At 35.2% G+C, this 20301-nt stretch overlaps 2 protein-coding genes across 3 annotated transcripts in view; one reads left to right on the top strand and one right to left on the bottom strand.

Annotated features, from left to right (window-relative positions):
* The first annotated feature begins 4 nt into the window (after positions 1 to 4).
* Positions 5 to 18832, top strand: LOC120343885 (uncharacterized). The gene is made up of 4 exons (XM_078112619.1): positions 5 to 1019; positions 2904 to 3919; positions 5666 to 6442; positions 17976 to 18832. Exons 1-4 carry the CDS (start codon positions 5 to 7, stop codon positions 18765 to 18767), a joined length of 3600 nt encoding a protein of 1199 aa, XP_077968745.1. The 3' UTR covers positions 18768 to 18832.
* LOC120344093 (uncharacterized) overlaps positions 7481 to 20301 on the bottom strand; it is a 55162-nt gene continuing 42341 nt past the window's right edge. Inside the window, exons 2-3 of one of the 2 annotated variants that reach the window (XM_078112504.1) lie at positions 10774 to 10889; positions 7481 to 10421 (exon numbers count right to left, since the gene is read on the bottom strand). In XM_078112504.1, the coding sequence (XP_077968630.1) occupies positions 9153 to 10073 (921 nt within the window). In that variant the 5' untranslated portion in view covers positions 10074 to 10421; positions 10774 to 10889 and the 3' untranslated portion in view covers positions 7481 to 9152. Of the gene's footprint in view, positions 10606 to 10773; positions 10890 to 20301 lie in introns of both variants that reach the window. The other variant, XM_078112503.1, reaches the window with a different exon arrangement.

Here is a 20301-nt window from a genome sequence, read left to right on the forward strand (position 1 = left end):
AACTATGGAAAAATATATCGTGATCATAGAATCCACCGGACCCTTATTTCCCTGCCTCATCTGTGATGTTAACTTTTCATCAGGGCCTGCCTTGGAAAAGCATATGTTTTCGCACATTCACACTAAAAATTATCTTGGAACTAGACATTTAAACAAACATGCAACTGACAACATACTGGAAACTGGTCAGCCTACAAACTCTGACAATTTCACAAGCAAATCTTTCCCACAAACTGGTGGTGGAGAGAAACCTGATGTTCTCGGACAACATCGAGAAAGTGAATGTGATGAAGCTGGAAAATCTGAAAATTGTGGACAAATTGGCAGGAAGTTGGACACCCTATCACTTGTTCATACTGATAATGTAAAGCCAGTGCCAAATTCACCAACCAACCGTGGAGATGAACGATTTATTTGTCCACAGTGTGGAAAGAAGTGTGGAAGTGGATATCGATTAAATGTGCATATGAGGACTCATACTGGGGAAAAACCTTATATCTGTAGTAAATGTGAAAAGGGTTTTTCACAATTATCCAGTTTACAACGGCATGAACGAACTCATACTGGAGTAAAACCTTATGCCTGTACACAATGTGAAAGAAGTTTTTCAGATTTATCGAATTTACATGCGCACGAGCGAACTCATATAGGAGAGAAACCTTTTATTTGTAAAGAATGTGGAAAATGTTATTCACGATTAACTCATTTAAATAGACATGAGCAAACTCATACTAAGACCAACCATGGAGATGAACGATTCATTTGCCCGAAGTGTGGAATAAACTTGGAAAGGGGATATAAATTACATGTGCATATGAGGACTCATCATACTGGGGTGAAACCTTATATTTGTGAACAATGTGAAAAGTGTTTTTCACATTTATGTAGTTTACGACGGCATGAACGAACTCATACTGGAGTAAAACCTTATGCCTGTACACAATGTGAAAAGAGTTTTTCAGATTTATCAAATTTACGTGCACATGAGCTAACTCATACAGGAGAGAAACCTTTTGCATAATTCATGACTTCAGGGTTAAAAAAATCCATGCCTGCATGATCTGGTCAAAAAATTCATCAGAGGTAGGGATGGGCAATATAGAATAATTTACTATTCTAGAATATTCCAGAATAGTTAAATCGAATTCAGAATACCAAATCCTATTCTATTTTCACACTTATTCAAATAGTGGAAATTTTCACATTGCTGTATTTCGATGTTAAAAAATTGTAAATGTATTACTATAAATGTATTATTTATTTGGAATTGTCCTGAACATTGGATTCTATTTGATACTAAACAGGCATTTCCCAGGACAATAAAATTTAAGAATATTACAAAACTTTTTGTTTTCAATTGTTCCAAATGTATGTAATCCCTAAATACTGATATGCTAAATTAAGACACGCTTTAGACACTTTAATAGTACTCGGTTAAATACAAAAATAGATATGAAACGGCGGTGAATTATTATTTTTTTATCAATGTTAGTCTGCCGAGTGTACTGAAACATACCCGCTGAGAATTAATTAGATGAAGGACCAGCGTGTGGCCACTGCAACCTATGTGGCCGTTGTAAAATATTGAATTTAACCACTATCAATTGAAATCAACGTTTTATTCTGTGCGAGCAAGAGTTCCCGTAAACTCGATTTCGTACTTAGTTATTAGGTAATAACATCTAAAGAAGAATTCATTTTCTATGATTATCGTTAAATATCATTATCTACCCAGACTTGGCCCTACTCAAACTCAATACGTCACTATCTTCGCCAGATGCGGCAACTTTTTTTAAATTTATCGGCGACTTAAATACCACAGACACTCGATCAAACCGGACTGAAAAATAAGTAATCTTTTGAGAGTGAAATTTAAATGGGAGAGATTTTCGCGGTTTGCGACATAACTTTGTATTTCGGAAAATGGTATAATAAAATTATTCGTTAATAATATTTCATCTAAATTAATCGCAAGTCACATTTAACCTGAGTTCAGGTTGTGCCCCATCTTGGTGCGCATACTTCAGGAGGTCCCATGAATCATTTTTTGGGAAAACTTGCAGGTCGCAAAAATCATTTAATGTAAATTGAAGCAAGGCATGTCTGTAAAAATTAAACATTGTTGCAGTCAGTTTATCGGAATGTCACGAGTTGGAACAAGTAATTATTATTATACGCCAACTAGATAGTCAAGCGGAAATGCAGAAATGGTACAATAATGACTCTTCCTTGTGATGTGTTTATCGCCGTCGTCTTGTTATGAATACGCTGGGTGAGATTATCGTATTTCATGTTCACCGATTTTGCGGGTTCTTCATGAGAAATTGCAAGTATAATTAAACATGAGATTTCTACGCGAGAGAAAGCGCTCATCTTTGATTAATAAATTAGAAACAGGAAATACAAAATTGACGCCGAAGAGACGGAAACCGAATCCTGTTATCGGATCCTCGATCATCCGGATTCGGTATTCTATATTGCCCATCCCTAAATAAAGGTCTCCAAAAACTGTTGGAAGTTGAAAATTGCAGTTGTTCACTTTATTCTAATGTATTCCATTTCAATAGGGCATCCGAACGAACCCGGTAGGTGCTCCTTATTTGATGACGGTATTGTTACTATACAACAGCCATCAAAATGCAAGAGCACAATTATTTGTTACAGTAATTAATAGACGGATAATACAAAGTATTGCCATTATAATAAATTACAAATACTATTGAAAAGTATTACCATCATAAGGACCCCCAACATACGTTCTCAGCCCTGCACGATGTTTCTAGGATTACTGACTCAACATGTGTTTCGCCATATGATTAGGCCATCTTATTGACTTTCTTCTCCACCGGAATAAATATGAAAATCCTAATCCTTTTTTATTGATTGCAAAGCCTAAACAAAAAACAATGCTTTTTTTAGATATTCTTGGTTAATTATGGAAAATTATATCGTAATCATAGAATCCACCGAAGACATATTTCACTGCCTCATCTGTAATGAACACTTTTCAACGGGACCCAGTTTTGAAAAGCATATGTTTTCGCACACTCACGCTGAAAATTATAATGGAACTGGAGATTTAAACAAACATGCAACTGACAACATACTGGGAACTAGTCGGCCTACCAACTCTGAGAATATCACAAGTAAAACTGGCGACGAAGAGAAATCTGATGAATCTGGAAAATCCAAAAATTGTGAACAAATTGGTTCGACCCCCAAATTGGACGGGAAGTTGGACACCCTATCACTTGTTGATACTAAAAAGGTAAAGCCAGTGTCAAATTTAGGAACCAACCACAGAGATGAACGATTTATTTGCCCACAGTGTGGAAAGAAGTGTGGAAGGGGATATCGATTAAATGTGCATATGAGGACTCATACTGGGGAAAAACCTTATATCTGTAGTAAATGTGAAAAGGGTTTTTCACAATTATCCAGTTTACAACGACATGAACGAACTCATACTGGAGTAAAACCTTATGCCTGTACGCAATGTGAAAGAAGTTTTTCAGATTTATCGAATTTACATGCGCACGAGCGAACTCATATAGGAGAGAAACCTTTTATTTGTAAAGAATGTGGAAAATGTTATTCACGATTAACTCATTTAAATAGACATGAGCAAACTCATACTAAGACCAACCATGGAGATGAACGATTTATTTGCCCGCAGTGTGGAATAAACTTGGAAAGGGGATATAAATTACATGTGCATATAAGGACTCATCATACTGGGGTGAAACCTTATATTTGTGAACAATGTGAAAAGTGTTTTTCACATTTATGTAGTTTACGACGGCATGAACGAACTCATACTGGAGTAAAACCTTATGCCTGTACACAATGTGAAAAGAGTTTTTCAGATTTATCAAATTTACGTGCACATGAGCTAACTCATACCGGAGAGAAACCTTTTGCATAATTCATGACTTCAGGGTTAAAAAAATCCATGCCTGCATGATCTGGTCAAAAAATTCATCAGAGGTAGGGATGGGCAATATAGAATAATTTACTATTCTAGAATATTTCAGAATAGTTAAATCGAATCCAGAATACCAAATCCTATTCTATTTTCATACTTATTCAAATAGTGAAAATTTTCACATTGCTGGATTTTGATGTTGAAAAATTGTAAATGTATTACTATAAATGTGTTATTTATTTGGAATTGTCCTGAACATTGGATTCTATTTGATACTAAACAGGCATTTCCCAGGACAATAAAATTTATGTATGTAATCCCTAAATACTGATATGCTAAATTAAGACACGCTTTAGACACTTTAATAGTACCTGGTTAAATACAAAAATAGATATGAAACGGCGTTGAATTATTATTTTTTTATCAATGTTAGTCTGCCGAGTGTACTGAAACACACCCGCTGAGAATTAATTAGATGCAGGACCAGCGTGTGGCCACTGCAACCTATGCGGCCGTTGTAAAATATTGAATTTAACCCCTATCAATTGAAATCAACGTTTTATTCTGTGCGAGCAAGAGTTCCCGTAAACTCGATTTCGTACTTAGTTATTAGGTAATAACATCTAAAGAAGAATTCATTTTCTATGATTATCGTTAAATATCATTATCTACCCAGACTTGGCCCTACTCAAACTCAATACGTCACTATCTTCGCCAGATGCGGCAACTTTTTTTAAATTTATCGGCGACTTAAATACCACAGACACTCGATCAAACCGGACTGAAAAATAAGTAATCTTTTGAGAGTGAAATTTAAATGGGAGAGATTTTCGCGGTTTGCGACATAACTTTGTATTTCGGAAAATGGTATAATAAAATTATTCGTTAATAATATTTGATCTAAATTAATCGCAAGTAACATTTAACACCTGGATTTTGGTTTACATGAAATGTTACTCCTGAAATATGCGCGCACCAAGATGTCGCATAACCTGAACCCTAACCTGGTACACAACCTGAGTTCAGGTTGTGCCCCATCAATCATTATTTGGGAAAACTTGCAGTTCGCGAAAATCATTTAATGTAAATTGAAGCAAGGCACGTCTGTAAAAATTAAACATTGTTGCAGTCAGTTTATCGGAATGTCACGAGTTGGAACAAGTAATTATTATTATACGCCAACTAGATAGTCAAGCGGAAAAGGCAGAAATGGTACAATAATGACTCTTCCCCGCGATGTGTTCATTGCCGTCGTGCGAGAGAAAACGCTCATCTTTGATTAATAAATTAGAAACAGGAAATACAAAATTGACGTCGAAGAGACGGAAACCGAATCCTGTTATCGGATCCTAGATCATCCGGATTCGGTATTCTATATTGCCCATCCCTAAATAGAGGTCTCCAAAAAATGCAGTTTGTTCATAATTTGATGACGGTATTGTTACTATACAACAGCCATCAAAATGCAAGAGCACAATTATTTGTCATAGTAATTAATAGACGAATAATACAAAGTATTGCCATTATAAGAAATTACAAATACCATTGAAAAGTATTACCATCAGTTGGCATCATAAGGACCCCCAACAAACGTTCTCAGCCCTGCACCATGTTTCTAGGATTACTGACTCAACATGTGTTTCGCCATATGATTAGGCTGTCTTATTGACTTTCTTCTCCACCGGAATAAATATGTAAACCCTAATCCTTTTTTATTGATTGCAAAGCCTAAATAAAAAACAATGCTTTTATTTTAGATATTCTTGGTTAATTATGGAAAATTATATCGTAATCATAGAATCCACCGAAGACATATTTCACTGCCTCATCTGTAATGAACACTTTTCAACGGGACCCAGTTTTGAAAAGCATATGTTTTCGCACACTCACGCTGAAAATTATAATGGAACTGGAGATTTAAACAAACATGCAACTGACAACATACTGGGAACTAGTCAGCCTACCAACTCTGAGAATATCACAAGTAAAACTGGCGACGAAGAGAAATCTGATGAATCTGGAAAATCCAAAAATTGTGAACAAATTGGTCCGACCCCCAAATTGGACGGGAAGTTGGAAACCCTGTCACATGTTCATACTAATACAAAGCCAATGCGAAATTTAAAAACCAACTGTAGAGATGAACGATTTATTTGCCCGCAGTGTGGAAAGAACTTGAAAAGGGGATATAAATTAAATGTGCATATGAGGACTCATACTGGGGAGAAACCTTACATTTGTAGTAAATGTGAAAAAGGTTTTTCACAATTTTGTAATTTACAACGACATGAGCGAACTCATACTGGAGTAAAACCTTATGCCTGTACGCAATGTGAAAGGAGTTTTTCAGATTTATCGAATTTACACGCACATGAGCGAACTCATACTGGAGAGAAACCTTTTATTTGTAAAGAATGTGGAAAATGTTTTTCACGATTAACTCATTTAAATAGACATGAGCCAACTCATACTAGGCGATTACATAAGCATTATCGAACTCATTCTGGGAAGAAACATGCTTGAAAATGACGTCTATTCCGACTTTTAAACAATATGGAAAGGGCTTTACACAGAGAATACATTTCAAACAGCATTTCACCTGTGAAAGTCTATGTGAATAAAGTGCTCAAATTAATATTTTTTTAAAACCTGCCCAAGGATGCAAGTGAGTGAATGGTAATGCATTATGTATTTTCTTCTATTTTTTTTACAATTGTATTTGTGGATCCAATCCATGTCCCTGTTTGATTGCAAAAGGGTATTTATGTGTTTAGTTTGATAAAAGAATATATTAAATAGCAATGATATTGTTTTGTGGAGTTTTGTTTTATTATTCCCTGGCTATCTGGGATTACATTATTAAGACCCTTTTAATGTCTTTTGCAAGACTGCATTTTCAGCTCTTACCAATATAATAACACAATACAGGTCGAGATGTACGAGTTTGCTGTCACAAATTGCTACGAGAACTGTTGTTGTAAATGAAACATTCCTTATTGGTTAGGCACAGAAATTGATACTACGGCATAGGATGAGGGTCCATCAAAACTGAGATTCACAAATAGGGGTCCGCGGCCCAAACAATTTGAAAAACAGACAACAGACTGCTCTTATCTATGCTGCTCTGACATGCTTCATTTTAGGGGTATATTATGCTTATGGTAAATTTCCTCAATGGCCAAAAATAATCATTCGCAAACGTTCAACAGCGAAAATCAATCCTTTTGCACATAATTAGCCCCCACAAGATTCAAAAATGCAAATTCTATCTGTCCCTAATGTATTAAAGGATGCACACCCCTGGCTCTGGGTGTTTGAGTTGCATTTGTAAATGGCCCAATTGCGAAAAACCCTTTCCACAATGTTTACATCATGAGGCTTTTCTCCTGTATGAGATCGCTCATGCACTTGTAAAGTAGTAAATGCTACAACGTTTGCATACATGAGCTTTCTCTCAAGTATGAGTTCGCGTATGCGCTTGTAAATAAAATAATCGCTCATAGCTCTTTTCACATTGTTTACAAACATGAGGTTTTTCTCCAGTATGAGTTCGCACATGTCTTTGTAAATAGGTAAATTGCGTAAAACTCTTTCCACAGTGTTTACATATGTAAGGTTTTTCTCCAGTATGAATTCGCTTGTTCACATGCAAATTAAATAATCACATTATTTACAAACATGAGGACTTTCTCCAGTTGAGTTCGCTCATGCACATGCAAATTAAGTGATCGCTCATAACAGTTTCATAACAATTTTCACTGTGAATGTGAAAGAAACATAGGTATTAAAAGTTTCACATGTAACTGCACATATACTGTCACAATATCGAAGTAATTTATCAATATCACGATTCACTTTAAAATATATCAATTTATATTTTTCCAATATTCCCACGGCCACAGTTATATTTAAAAACGTCAGATTAACAATTCTTTTTCCTGGAAAAGGCTAGACTGATATTGAAGTCGCAGGAAAAGAATAAAATTTGTTCAAGCATTAACTGGAGTTTGTTAAATAAAAGTCTCACTGCAATCATAATAAATATCAAAATGAACTTACAGACTTACAAGGTACATAATAAAAGCCCATTTTGTGGCTCAAAATATGATTTATATTAATATCGGTTATCGACCACTAGTTTGCCGATATATCGGTATCGGCGGCGAAAGTGATATCGGTCAAGCCTAGATGAAATACAGCATCGGTATCATACTCTATAATAAGGATTTGAATTTGTGATAATACATGACTGAAAAAGGGAGATACAATATTTCTGTGTCGTGTGTGCTATTGCAGTATTATATTTCACCATTTACAGTCCCAAAGCACTTATTGTTGACACTCAGAATACCGCATTATAAACTTGCCATTTTTTGCATTTTAATCTGAAAGCTTAGCCACATCCAGACAACGCAGCGTTACGGTACTAACACTGCAATATACAATTTTGAATTAAGCTGTATGGGCAGATGGATGAATTGGATATAACTTACTGATCAAATCTAATGAGCCCATGCATCTGAAACAAATGGACAAATGGCTGGCTAACCAATTCCATACCGGTAACTGAACAAGAGGCTGTGGCATGAGAAGCGACATTTATGAGTGCGATTTCAAACGAGTATTGTGACAACAATAAAAGTACACAACAACATAAGCAAAGTTTTCTGGCGCAGACCGGGGTTAATATATGGTGTAAAAAGGGCTAACTGCTATATAGTTGTCTGGCTTATTTAGGTTTGGTTATATAACTGTTTGTACTATGTACCCAATTCGGTTCGTAATATAGAACCCGACTTCATTTAAAACTAAAATTTAATAAATGGAAACATTTGAAAGGCAGCAAGAGCTTACATACAGTTTTTTCATATTTTTGGTTTCGTTGCGGTATATTGTGATTGTTATTGGACACGTTCGTGGACCTATGGATCGTTTCAATATTATGTTGCTGTCATTGTCCTTGTTCTTTGACACATTTTGAGAAAGTCGCTTTTCTCTTTGATTACTGAACCAATTACTTAGAAATTTTCAGTGGTTAAAAATATTTGTTCTAGAAGACCATCTTTTATTAATTTCAAATATTCCTGTAAGCTTTATGGGGCTCGTTTTTGTGAGCTATGACGTCATCAGAATTTTCCACCACTCACATAGTCTACAAACAAGGTTTCTCTTCAGTATGAGTAAATGAAATTTCCGCGAAAAACCCTTTCCACATTGTTTATTTTTCTCATGTGTGAGTTTGCTTGTGATTACGTAAACTACGTAAATTTGAGAATTGTTTTTCACATTGTTGACAAGCATAAGGTTTTTCTCCAGTGTGAGTTCGCTCATGCCCTTTTAGATGATCCAATCGTGAAAATCCCTTGCTACATAGTCCACAAACGTACGGTTTATCTCCCGTGTGAGTTCGTCCATGCCCTTTCAGATGGGATGATCGTGAAAAACACTTCCCACATAGTTTACAAATATATGGTTTCTCTCCAGTATGGGCTCGCTCATGCGCTCGTAAATTAGATAATCGTGAAAAATCTTTTCCACATTGTTTACAAATATGTGGTTTCTCTCCAGTGTGAATTAGCTCATGCTCACTTAAATGAGATATTTTTTTAAAACGCTTTCCACATTGTTGACAGGCATAAGGTTTTTCTCCAGTGTGAGTTCGTTCATGAGCTTTTAGATGGGATAATCGTAAAAAACACTTCCCACATAGTTTACAATTATAGGATTTCTCTTCGGTATGACTTTTCATATGCCTGTCTACATTCTGCTTCACTTTGAAGCTCTTTCCACATCGCTGACAGATAAATGGTTTACCACTATTGTTGGTTTGTAAATTAGATCCTGATGTGATGTTGGTATGAACAAGTGACTGGGTTTGTAATTTCACATCCAGTTTAGTGGTTGTGTTGATTTGCTCACAATTATGCAGTATTTCAATTTTATCAGCCGGGCCTCTCTCTCTGCATTCTTCAGCACCACTTTGTAAAGAAGTTTTACCACAATTCTCCTCAGAGTTGGTATGCTGACTAGTTCCCTCAATGTTAGTTATATTTTCATTCAAATCTACATTATTGATATAATTTTCCATACTGCGAATATATAAATTTACAAGAATTTTTTTGCATTTTGTGACTCTTACCATCGTCATAAAATATAATAAAAAACTATAATTTACATTTCACGTTATAGAGCTGAAGAATTTCTTGTCTTTCTATTCGATACATCAGTGAAATTCAACTCATGCTCTTCTAGCAAGTGAATATAAGGGAAGAGCAATTAGTTATAGGCAAATTTGCATACCGTGTAGTAATCAGTTAAGATGTTTATTATAAGCACACAGAGTGTGAGGCACTTCCGCATTTTTTAGAAACTGCAAAATCGCAGTTTCTTTTTTTTTAAGTTGATAAATAGATCTTCTGATCCATCCATTAATCCATCTTGTATTATGGCATTAATAGATATGACATGATCCGTGCATAGTAAAACAGAGGCAATCCTGTATTGTAAAATAGAATTTAGGTTACTTAAAAAGACAATGAAATATAGTTTTTTCCAATTCTGTTTCGAACTTGTGAGCACAAACAATAAAATCACAACACTACTGTGCTCAAACTTGGTCATTACACCTTGCGTAAATAATGCTGGGGTTAGGGCTGCCTGCATTGTTTCCCTTGGATGACCTAGACTGGCGGGCCATGTAAGTGTGACGTATGAAGTTAAAATTTTATGAACACTATTTACAGTGTTACAAAAGCAAAAGTGGAAACAATGAGCTCATGCTGAAAGTAAATCGCAATCTCAACAAATTCCTAGAGCTATCTTTAGCTGAAACATCAGAATTTAGTTACCTTGGTTATGCATTGGGCGGGCCAGATGGAATTACCCAACGGGCCGTGTCAGATCTAGCCTGACCTTTGCAGCAGTAAACATTTTTTTTATTTAAATCAATCCTACGCAGAAAAAACTAACCTTTGGCACTGAAATAAAATTTATTTAAATTACCGTTGTATTCACAACAAAACTTAAGAATATATCCAGGTGTTAATAATAGTTATGGCAACTAATTCATCTTGACATCCACCATGGTAAAAAAAATCACATATATACCAAATGTTTATGTTGAATTTATGAATGATTTTATGTTGAATTACTTTTCGGTAAGAGTTCGCTCATGCCTAAGTAAATAAAAAAAATTCAACTGCCAAATCGTTTACAAATACGTTTGTTTGCTTATGCCTATGTAAACTGGATGAGTAAGAAAATCTCTTGCCACATTGCTTACAGACATAAGGTTTTTCACTGGAATGAGTTGAGCCCATGCCCATGTAAACATGATAATCGCATAAAATACTTTCCGCATTGTTTACAAATATAAGGGGTCTCTCCGGTGTGAGTTCGCTCATGCACATGTAAACTAGACGGACACGAAAAAACCTTCCCACATTCTTTACAAACAAGGTTTCGTTCCAGTATGACTTCGCGCATGTGCATATAAATTAGATAATTGTGAGAAACCCTTTCCACATTGTTTGCCAGTATGAATTCGCTCATGCCTATGTAAATCATATGACTTTACAAACCCTTTCCACATTGTTTGCAAACATAAGGCTTCTCACCAGTGTGAGTTCGCTCATGCACTTGAAAATTAGGTAATCGTGAAAAACACTTTCCACATTGTTTACAAACGTATGGTTTTTCTCCAGTATGAGTTTGCTTATGCACTTTTAAATTAAATGGTTGTGAAAAACACTTCCCACCAGTGTACACTATTAGCGCACTTTACTGCAAAAAATAACTTTTTTTAGGGACTCCGAAATAGCACTTTTTTCGATTTTGAGGGGCAAAAATTCAAAGTTGACAAATATTTTCGAGCGAGTATAAAATTGACAAATAAGTTGCGTACTAGTACCTTTTCAACACAATTTTGCATAACATAATGATATTTGCTGGAATTCTAACCTATGTTTTGCAGACATGGAAGATAAAGCTTTTGCATTAACAAAATTCTTGTATATAATATGATTATTGTACAAGCACACAGATCCCGCTTCTCCGCAAAAATGCTCGGCAGCGTCTTTGAAACCAGATGTTGGAATACAAGGCAGTGCGTTTAGAGGGCGAAACGCCAATTGTAATTACTAACCAGTAATGATGAACGAAAAACTCAGCAGAGTTTTACATTCCATGCACAAATAACCGATGATGTATGTAAGATTTGTGCACATGAAGAGACATATCTGAGAATGCGAATCGGAATCGTACTTCTCTTTCAACATTAATTCCCAGGATTTCGGCGTTTCATCAGGTCGAATAAAAATTATTTATCGAACGAATTGATATTTCGCGAAACACTCCATGTTATTTGGGAACCACTATCATACCATTCGCTTATTTTTTATATCCTCGTTGTATTTCGTGTACCTTCGCAAAAGAAAACTCTTTGGTGTCATATTGTAATTGTCATCTATTAGTGTAAGTGTGATATATGGAAGCGTCGCAAGTGAAATTGGAATGCGAATATTTCATACTAGGTCTGCAGCATTACAGAGAGTGCTATTTATGAATGCTGAACTTACATGGCATTTCTGTGCTCAAATTATACAATCTGTAACTAATATGGATTCCAGCTTGCATGTACCAATCGTTGTCTGTTAGATGGAAGGAGTAACACAAATGCGAAAGCCTTTGCTGTTCACGCGAGTTAGCAACTGACACGGGAGATGGATTGCGTGAAAGTTTTGTTCACGACAGGTGTTAGCAGGTGTCCTTTCTTTACCCATGAGTTCCCTTGTTTTGAACAAGAATTTAAACGAAATTCCGTTAACGGAAATGCTCCTCTTTAATTCATAATATTAACGGAAGGAGCGCTTTTTCGATTATCTATGCTGTTTTAAATGAGTGAAAACAAAAGCTTGTGCAACTAACTTGTTGAAATCGGCATAAGCACTTTCGCACTCACAATTCGTTTGAGAGTTAACACTGCTTCCCACATTGTTTACATATATAAGGTTTTTCACCAGTATGATTTCTCATATGCACGTTTAAATGCCACTTTGATTTTAAGTTTTTTCAGCATTGTTGGCAAACAAATGGTTCATCTCTGCTGTTAGTTTGTATATTTGCACCAGAATTATGTGATTTCGCAGTTTCAGCTTTATCACTCAAACCACTTTCTTGACTTTCTCTTCGCCACCTCTTCGTAAAGAAGTTTTACTGGTTTTAACATTATTTCCGTAACGCTTCCCAGGGTTGACAGGCAGACCAGTTTCCACAATGTTGTTAGTTGCATGTCCGTTTAAATCTCCAGTTCCATTAGAATTTTTATCGTGAATGTGCAAAAACATATGCTTTTCCAAACTGGGCCCTGATGGAAAGTTTTCATAACAGATAAGCAGGGTTGCCAGACCCCAGCGATAAAAAAAAGCCAAATCAAGACATAAAAAAAGCCAGAGAAAGCCAACAATTTTACTAAGTACAAAAGCCCCATGATTTGTCAGATTTTAAGCGCTTGACAACGTACTGATGATGATGTAGAGCCATCAGTTCATTCGGTGAGGCACACAAATAGAAAGTAAAGTTCCTATAGAACTGTAGAAAGTAAAATAAATATCAAGCGGACAGCATTATTTTACAATTCAATATATACAATACAGGGTGCCGCCTCAGTCTGTCAGTATGTAATATACCTACATGTTTCTACTTAAACTTGTGATATACCTTAAAAAATTCTCCCTATATCAGTAAATCGTGCTTTACTATTGAAAATTTTTTTACTTTTAAAATTTATAAACCATCAATTTTATTAAAAAATTATCTAACCCCCTGCCGCTAACATGTGGACCACTGATATCTAATTCAGTAATTTTAGCGAAGTTAATCACATCGTTACTGCAATTGCAGAATTAAACTAAAGCTCACATAAACCATACGGTATCAGGCATAATGAAAATTAAGTTACACAACTATTTTTTGGAAACAGAATGTAAAACTGACAAATAGGCAAAACTATAAAAACGAAGCAATGTTTACAACCCTGCTTGAACATCTTTCTGAGCAGCTGCAGAAACTGCGATTATTTCTTATTGGGTAGGATATGGTTAAGAGTTAATGTAACAAACAAGGAAATTGATGCTCCAGGAAATCCTAATGTTAAGTAGCTAAGTACGTTGTTACACACTATATATTGTATTTCATATGATTTTAATAATAGACACTAGAATAGACTTGAAAAAAGCCAAACGGAAATTCTGTTTGAAAAAGCCAAAATTGGCAAACTTGCCTATATGGTAACCCTGCTACTAACTGACTGCCAAAGGTTACAGTTACAGAATTTTTCTATTTAAATTAATCCTACGCGGAAAAATTACATCTGGCATAAAATTAACGAGTCTTGACTTCCTTGCGTATTTGTTTTGTAATGAATATTTGGCAGTATTTAAAAAAAATTATACATCTGTCATTGCTTGACTTTCTTGTTCCACCCATAACAATGGTTAGTCAGCCATAACCTAACTTTAATCCAAAAGTGGTATTTGATCCGTCGCGCAAACATTTCAAAAATAACTTAGAACTGTTGATTTGTATTCAGCAGTATGATAGCGTATGTTTGTAACCAGGTATATTCATATGGAGGATAAATGAAGTGCAACAGATGTAATAAAAACGATGTAATTTGCCGACGTTTCGAATTTATATACATACTTCCTCAGAGCATGATATGCAAATGACAATATCGCATATAGTGCAAGAAAAACGTTATCACGGTGTAAAATTTAATTCCTTCCCGGTACTGTAAAATCAGCAAGGTCACTTAGGTTGCTCCAGTATTTTGGATTTAGGAAATTCGTACATGAAGGCAGATCACAGCTCTCTCAAATACCCCATAAAATGTTTCTTGATATAACAGGCAATATTCCACTCACAAATTCATTGTATTGTGGCGAATCGGTCTTGGATATATATTCCTCAGATCCCATGCTTGTCACCAGGTCTATTCATATGTAGTGCTTTATAGCAAATTAAATGACCAATAAAAGTTTGTTTATTTTTTGCCAGATATGGTTTATCCGCGTAGGAGTAATTAAAAAAATCCTCAACAGTTTTAGCGAATCATTTCGACTGTTCTTCGCAAACCTGCATGGTCACTTGGGTTGCTCCAGTGTTTTGGATTGAGGAAATTTGTATATGAAGGCAGATCTCAGTTCCCACAAATAGCCAATACACTAAACAGACATGAAGGTAGTCTGTGTCATAGTTACCGGTACTGGTAACGACGTAATGTGCGTTTTCATTGTTTCTGCGTGTGCTTGACAGTGCTATCTTGATTAAAAGCTTTATTGGAGGGTTTCTAGCAATTTTTAGTTATATTCATGTATCATCATGAGAAGTTTAACCACTCAATATAGAGTATGTAGTACCGGTACTTTCCGTTTGGCGTTTCTTTCAAGTCTATTCTAGTGTCTAGTATTAAAATCATATGAAATACTATATTTCCTGGAGCATCAATTTCCTTGTTTGTTATATTAACTCTTAACCATTTCCTACCCAATAAGAAATAATTGCAGTTTCTGCAGCTGCTCAGACAGATGTTCATTCAAGCAGGGTTTTAAAAATTGTCTCGTTTTTATAGTTTTGCCTATTTGTCAGTTTTACATTTGTTTCGAAAAAATAGTTGTATAACTTAATTTTCATTATGCCTGATATGGTTTATGTGAGCTTTAGTTTAATTCTGCAATTGCAGTAATGATGTGATTAACTATGCTAAAATTACTGAATTAGATATCAGTGGTCCACCTGTGAGCGGCAGGGGGTTAGATAATTTTTTAATAATTTTGTAAGTGAAAAAATTTTCAATAGTAAAGCACGATATACTAATATAGGGAGAATTTTTTAAGGTATATCACCAATTTAAGTAGAAATATGTAGGTATATTACAGACTGAGGCGGCACCTTGTATTGTATATATTGAATGATAAAATGATGCTCTCCGCTTGATATTAATTTTACTTTCTACAGTTTTATAGGAACTTTACTTTCTATTCGTGTGCCTTACCGAATCAACTGATGGCTCTACATCATCATCGGTACGTTGCCAAGCGCTCAAAATCTGACAAATCATGGGGCTTTTGTACTTAGTAAAATTGTTGGCTTTTTTAGGTCTTGATTTGGCTTTTTTTGATCGCTGTGGTCTGGCAACCCGGCTGGGAATAATTAACCGGACGAACACTGAATTATCAACATCGGATTTCATATGTATAATGGATTGTTTATGCAACTGTTTTTATTTTTCTACAAATAATTGGAACTCAATACATGCAATTAAAACATTGACACTTTAATTGGCTTAAAAATATGATTAAATAATTCCATAAAAAAAATGGTTAACCGATTTCAGATGGTTAACGGTTACGTTTATTTTAACCGTTAACTGACATCTCAGGAACAAATCATTTTTATACCGTACAATTTCTTTAAATATGATACGACATCGGAAATTTATCTCTTGTGGTATTTAATTCAAAAGAATATTACTAACTGTGTGGGTAAGGACTCAATAAAAGTGAAAAATGATGAGAGTACCAAGGTTGCTGATTATGGAAATTTGACAATGATGAATTTAGAAGCAGTTTTTTTTTTATCGACGGAATTAGGTTTTTAAAATTGCTTTATAAGCATTGTGACGTAACACGCAGAAATTATAAACCATTACGTCAAACGTCACGCGGCGGTCAACCCGTTAATTTTACCCGGTTGCCGGTTAAAGTGTGTTCCCTGAAATTTCCAGCCCTAGCAGTTAGACATTTGATTTCTCTTCGCATAGGTGAGTCAAGTTGCTTTTTCTTCAATTAATTAGAACTCAATACATGCAATTGTTTTCCAAAAAAATATTGTATAAATCAAAAACTAACACTTTGATTACCCTAAAAAATATGATTCCATATTGGCTCTGGAATTTAATTTGGCAAAAAAAAGTCTTGGAATCAGGTAATTCGAATATAAAAGCAGCTCTCCAAATACTCAAACATCGATTTACTTAATATACGATGTCAGGAAAGATGAGGACAGTGTGAAGCATGGGGTGAAGTTACGTTTATTTTAACCGTTAACTGACATCTCAGGAACAAATCATTTTTATACCGTACAATTTCTTTAAATATGATACGACATCGGAAATTTATCTCTTGTGGTATTTAATTCAAAAGAATATTACTAACTGTGTGGGTAAGGACTCAATAAAAGTGAAAAATGATGAGAGTACCAAGGTTGCTGATTATGGAAATTTGACAATGATGAATTTAGAAGCAGTTTTTTTTTTATCGACGGAATTAGGTTTTTAAAATTGCTCTATAAGCATTGTGACGTAACACGCAGAAATTATAAACCATTACGTCAAACGTCACGCGGCGGTCAACCCGTTAATTTTACCCGGTTGCCGGTTAAAGTGTGTTCCCTGAAATTTCCAGCCCTAGCAGTTAGACATTTGATTTCTCTTCGCATAGGTGAGTCAAGTTGCTTTTTCTTCAATTAATTAGAACTCAATACATGCAATTGTTTTCCAAAAAAATATTGTATAAATCAAAAACTAACACTTTGATTACCCTAAAAAATATGATTCCATATTGGCTCTGGAATTTAATTTGGCAAAAAAAAGTCTTGGAATCAGGTAATTCGAATATAAAAGCAGCTCTCCAAATACTCAAACATCGATTTACTTAATATACGATGTCAGGAAAGATGAGGACAGTGTGAAGCATGGGGTGAAGCCTAACCTATGTCAGTGTTTCATTGTTTGTTTTCCCTGTTCCTGCATGTATGCTGCAGTGCTATGCTGACTATACCCCAGGCCTATAATATGATTAGTTAATTTCTTATAGTTGTATATATTCTATCTCACAAGCTGAGATTTCATTCATGATACATTTATTATTGATTTATCTTTCTTTCTTAATTTTGGATTTTGAAAAGCGTGAATGTGAACTATTTGTATTGCATTTTAGGCAATAGCCATTGATTTCAGAAGAATAAAAAATACATGATTTTTTAAATATTCTTAACTATAGAGAATTCTATCAAAATCATGGAATCCACTGAAAACATATTTCCCTGCCTTATCTGTGATGAAAACTTTTCATCAGGGCCCAGTTTGAAAAAGCACATGTTTTTGCACATTAACTATGGAACTGGCGATTTAGGCGAATACGCAACTAACAACATTGTGGGAACTAGTCTGCCTGTCAACCCTGAGAAGCCTTACAGAATGGACATTATCAGTGGCTACAGCAGAGATAAACCATTTGCTTGCCAACAATGTGGAAAGAACTTCAAATCAAAGTGGCATTTAAATGCGCATATGATAACTCATACTGGTGAAAAACCTTATATATGTAAACAATGTGAGAAGTGTTTTTCACATTTAGGTAGTTTACAACGACATGAACGAACTCATACTGGAGTAAAACCTTATGCCTGTACACAATGTGAAAGGAGTTTTTCAGATTTATCAAATTTACGTGCACATGAGCGAACTCACACTGGAGAGAGACCTTATGTTTGCAAACAATGTGGAAAGAGTTTTTCAGATTTATCAAATTTACGTGCACATAAGCGAACTCATACTGGAGTGAAACCTTATGTTTGCAAACAATGTGGAAAGAATTTTTCAGATTTATCAAATTTACGTGCACATGAGCGAATTCATACCGGAGAAAAACCTTTTATTTGTAAAGAATGTGGAAAATGTTTTTCTCGATTATCTCATTTAAATAGACATGAGCAAACTCATGCTAGGCGATTACATAAGCATTATCAAACTCATTCTGGGGAGATACCTAATCATATTTGAAAATGATGTGGAAAGTTTTTTTTCGCATTTATTCAGTTTGAATGAGCGGAGTCTATCAGAAAAACCATATATTTGTAGACAATGTGAGAAGCTATTCAATTCAATCATCCATTTCGGTTCGGGGTCAAAACCCTCCCCCTTTAAATTTTCTGAGAAGTGAAAAAGTTGCCGATAACAAGTGCAATTGCCTTCTGCTAAAATCGCGGTTCATCAACGCGGGAACAATGATAATTATTTTATTTTTGTACCCGCACGGAAACGTGAAAACTGAAAAAGCGTGCAATTGCCTTCTGCTAAAATCGCCCATGTTTTCATCAGCGTGTTATTTAGGCCGTAAACGTCCTTACGTCGGTTTTTATTCTTTCTAAATCATAAATTTGTGCCACGATAAACATGATAATTATTTTATTTTTGTACTTTGCACGGAATTGTGAATTCGTGAGTTATTTATTATACGTTCATCGGTGGAGAGGTTCTAACTACAGGGGTGGTGACTCCTCTACGACCCATGGGCCGGGGCCACGGCCCATCTAATTGGGCCACAAGAAACGTCAGGAAAAATTCAATTATCTTACCAAAATTTTCAATTTTTACAAAATTGTCAATATTCGAACCAAAAAATAAACTCCTGTAGTATGTGTACCAGGTTAGGGTTAGGGCAAAATTTTGTTCAGATTTTTTACATTATAGTTCTATTATGAGTTTGGGGACTGTCTGTGTTAGCCAAGTGAATAGTTTCTTTACACAACTTGATGGGCCGCGGCCCATAGCCTGATGGGCCGAGGCCCAATTTGATGGGCCGTGGCCCCGGCCCATGGGCCGAAGAGGAGTCACCACTTCCACTCGGTTCTAAGGACAAAAGGAGGAGTAAAACCGCGATCTAAATTTGATCGAAAAGCGGTATTATAAAATACTGAAAATAAAACCGTAAACAATATAAGTTTTGTTGATTCCCGCGACAGTCTAAAAACGCTTTTCTAGTCGCAAAATTTCGTGTGCCTACGGCGCACATTATGTTTGGTCGCCGTTTAGGAACATACTGTCACTAAAATCGAAACACGGTTAATTGTGGGTGGGATTTGCCTTTTTCCATTACTTTAAAATTGTCGTAGAAAATTTTCGTGTTATCATTAAACGAGGTTGAAAACGCGATTTTTCCCGGTTTGTGATGATATATAAGATAATTAATCCGAAGTATATCCATCAATTTTTATTGTACTGAAATAAATTTTACTCCATGAGAATTTACAGCAGATTTATGGATTTTTCAGGTTTTATCTTTAAAAATAATCGGAGTGTCAGCATTGCGATTGAACAGAGTCAATGTTACAAGCACATGTCGAATTTGCAAAATAGAAAAATTACGGATCAAAACAATATATGATAGGCGACGGGCAGTTACCACAAATTTTTATGTCGGCAAATGGCCGAGGTATTTTAAAATTGTGAATTGTAAAAAGCAAAGGCTGGTTAAATTGAAGACAATTAAAATAATAAAGCAAGACATTTTAAATATGCCCTTATCGGTCACGAA

The sequence above is a fragment of the Styela clava genome, chromosome 5 (assembly GCF_964204865.1).
Source record: "Styela clava chromosome 5, kaStyClav1.hap1.2, whole genome shotgun sequence".
NCBI classification, from domain to species: Eukaryota; Metazoa; Chordata; class Ascidiacea; order Stolidobranchia; family Styelidae; genus Styela; species Styela clava.